The 2,061-nt window shown below is 41.5% G+C and overlaps 1 protein-coding gene across 1 annotated transcript in view; it reads right to left on the bottom strand.

Moving 5' to 3' along the window:
* Positions 1-120: 120 nt before the first annotated feature.
* Positions 121-2,061, bottom strand: part of LOC109377070 (calcitonin receptor-like) — a gene marked incomplete at its 3' end in the record, with an annotated part of 109,610 nt that continues 107,669 nt past the window's right edge. The window contains exon 9 of the mRNA XM_019633296.1: positions 121-465. Within this exon, the coding sequence (XP_019488841.1) occupies positions 121-465 (345 nt within the window). The remainder of the gene's footprint in view (positions 466-2,061) is intronic.

Genomic DNA, 2,061 nt, shown 5'->3' with positions numbered 1-2,061 from the left:
CAAACTCATGATAAATAAAACTGAAGGGGGCCTAATAAGACCTTTTCTCAATCAGGGCATGTTTCTTGTCCAAATGTTAGCTGGGTTACCTGAAGACACTCATAATCATAACCCCTTTACCTCTGCACTGACCTGCGTGTTTATCACAGACTGTAGGAACTTGTTAAAGGGCTTTGACGATGCTCTCTTGGAGACTGAACTCTTGCCAGCACCTGGGTCTGATTGTTCTCCGAGACCAAGACCAGAGGAAGATTGTAAATACACAGATAGAGGTGAAGGTGGCTCAAAACTGAACTGGAGGAAATACATACCCCAGCCCAAGAGATAATACCACCGCAAGTGCTGCTCCTCAGTGAACACGGTCACCACGATCATCGTGTGAAGGTAGATCCCTTCACAGAGCATCCAGAAATAGTTGCACGCCATCATGTACTGGTGAAAAAAGTGCAAAACCTTGCAGCTCAGCTGTCAGAAAGAAATGGAGATACTCAGTGGAAGACACGGGCAAGGATCTGACAGTGAACAGAGGCTACATGTGAACATGAGCCAAAGTATGTGCATTTCAGCCTGCATTCAAACATCTGTCAACACGTGCCACCCTCTGTATCCACAAATCAGAGTGATAGTGCAGAGATCATTAGTACTGCATATAAACAGCCATTGAGACGAATGGAAGCCTAGTCCCCAAATGTTCTTTTCCTGTTACATTCTGGTGACTTACATAGACGAGAGAGGTTCATTTTCCTGCAGTGTGCCTGAGACCCATAATTTCTGAGCGCATCTAAGGACTTGTCACATGACTTTTATGGCCTCTTTCCTACAGCCAATGAGGCAAACAACCTAGAGATTGTTAATGCTGTGAAGTTCATTGATTTGTTGGTGAACTCTCCTTAGCACTGAAGAGGCGATAACCAGGTGACAAATTTCTCACATGTGAGCCAGGAGCTATGTGGAGCCATCTGATGACTTCTGTTGTGGTTATTTGCTGGCCTTCCAGTGCTGATAATCATGAGCATCAAAGAGCACAAGTTTCCTGTTCCAGTTGATTCACAACGCAATAGAAAGTGTCCTGACTTTGATTCACATGTATACTAAAACCTCATGAGGAGGAATTATAGAACTTTATGTCAAGATGCCAGTGCAGCTGATAAACTAAGGGACAAAAAATCTCTCATATCAACTTGAAAACTGTCAACTTGTACATTCTGGAAAGCTAGCTGAATGAAGGAGAAAAAACCCCTGGCCAGAAAGTCAGCATTAAATAATTTCGTAGGGAAGTTCTGAAGTTTTTCCTTAGAAGAATTTAAAGATACAATGTTTTCAATTAAATGTGAGTCTGTCATGCAATCCTGAGCTGATTGCTGATAAGGCCTCAGAGAAAGTGAGCTTGAATCTGTGGAACTGTAGTCATGATTCAGTGTGTTTAGGAGAAAAAAAAAAAGTCCTAGCCCATGTGAGATAAGTACATTGGAAGATGATCAAGAAATTGGTAAAGGGAGCACTCTGGTAGTGTTCAGCAAACAAAACTACAAGCAGCAAACAGAAAAGAAGGACACACACATTATGGAAAAGGAAGTCTGTTAGAAATGCAGCAGGAGAATAAAAATTCACAGCTTGCAATGCTCAGGGGTCTTTCTCTATATGGTATAATGAGCATATTATATCACTTTTCACTGGGAAGTCTCAAGCCATGACTGATTTGGTTTGATAGTCTCAGACCACAGTTCTTTGGATTATTTGTGATTTACAAACCTCTGAGTATTCTCTGCATTCTGCTTTTGTATTGAAGCAGTATTTTACAAATGCTCTGAGTTCTCACATCTCCTATGCTGTATAGCCCAGAAATGGAGCTGGCTTCCACAATTAGACAATGACAAGTGCTTAAGGCCTAATGACAGTGGTAACAACTATAATACAAATAACAATAGCTAACATTTGAGAATCGTTATGTGCCGAGAGCCGTCTGCGCCTCAGTATCTGACATGGCCAAACACACTGCAATTGTGACAAATTCTGAAGCTCTGACTGAGAAACAGATACTGCTTTATATCTTAAAGAATT

Source organism: Hipposideros armiger, unplaced genomic scaffold (genome assembly GCF_001890085.2).
Source record: "Hipposideros armiger isolate ML-2016 unplaced genomic scaffold, ASM189008v1 scaffold_1279, whole genome shotgun sequence".
Lineage (NCBI taxonomy): Eukaryota > Metazoa > Chordata > Mammalia > Chiroptera > Hipposideridae > Hipposideros > Hipposideros armiger.
The sequence above is the reverse complement of the archived record's forward strand: the minus strand, read 5'-3'. Positions and strand labels throughout refer to the sequence as shown.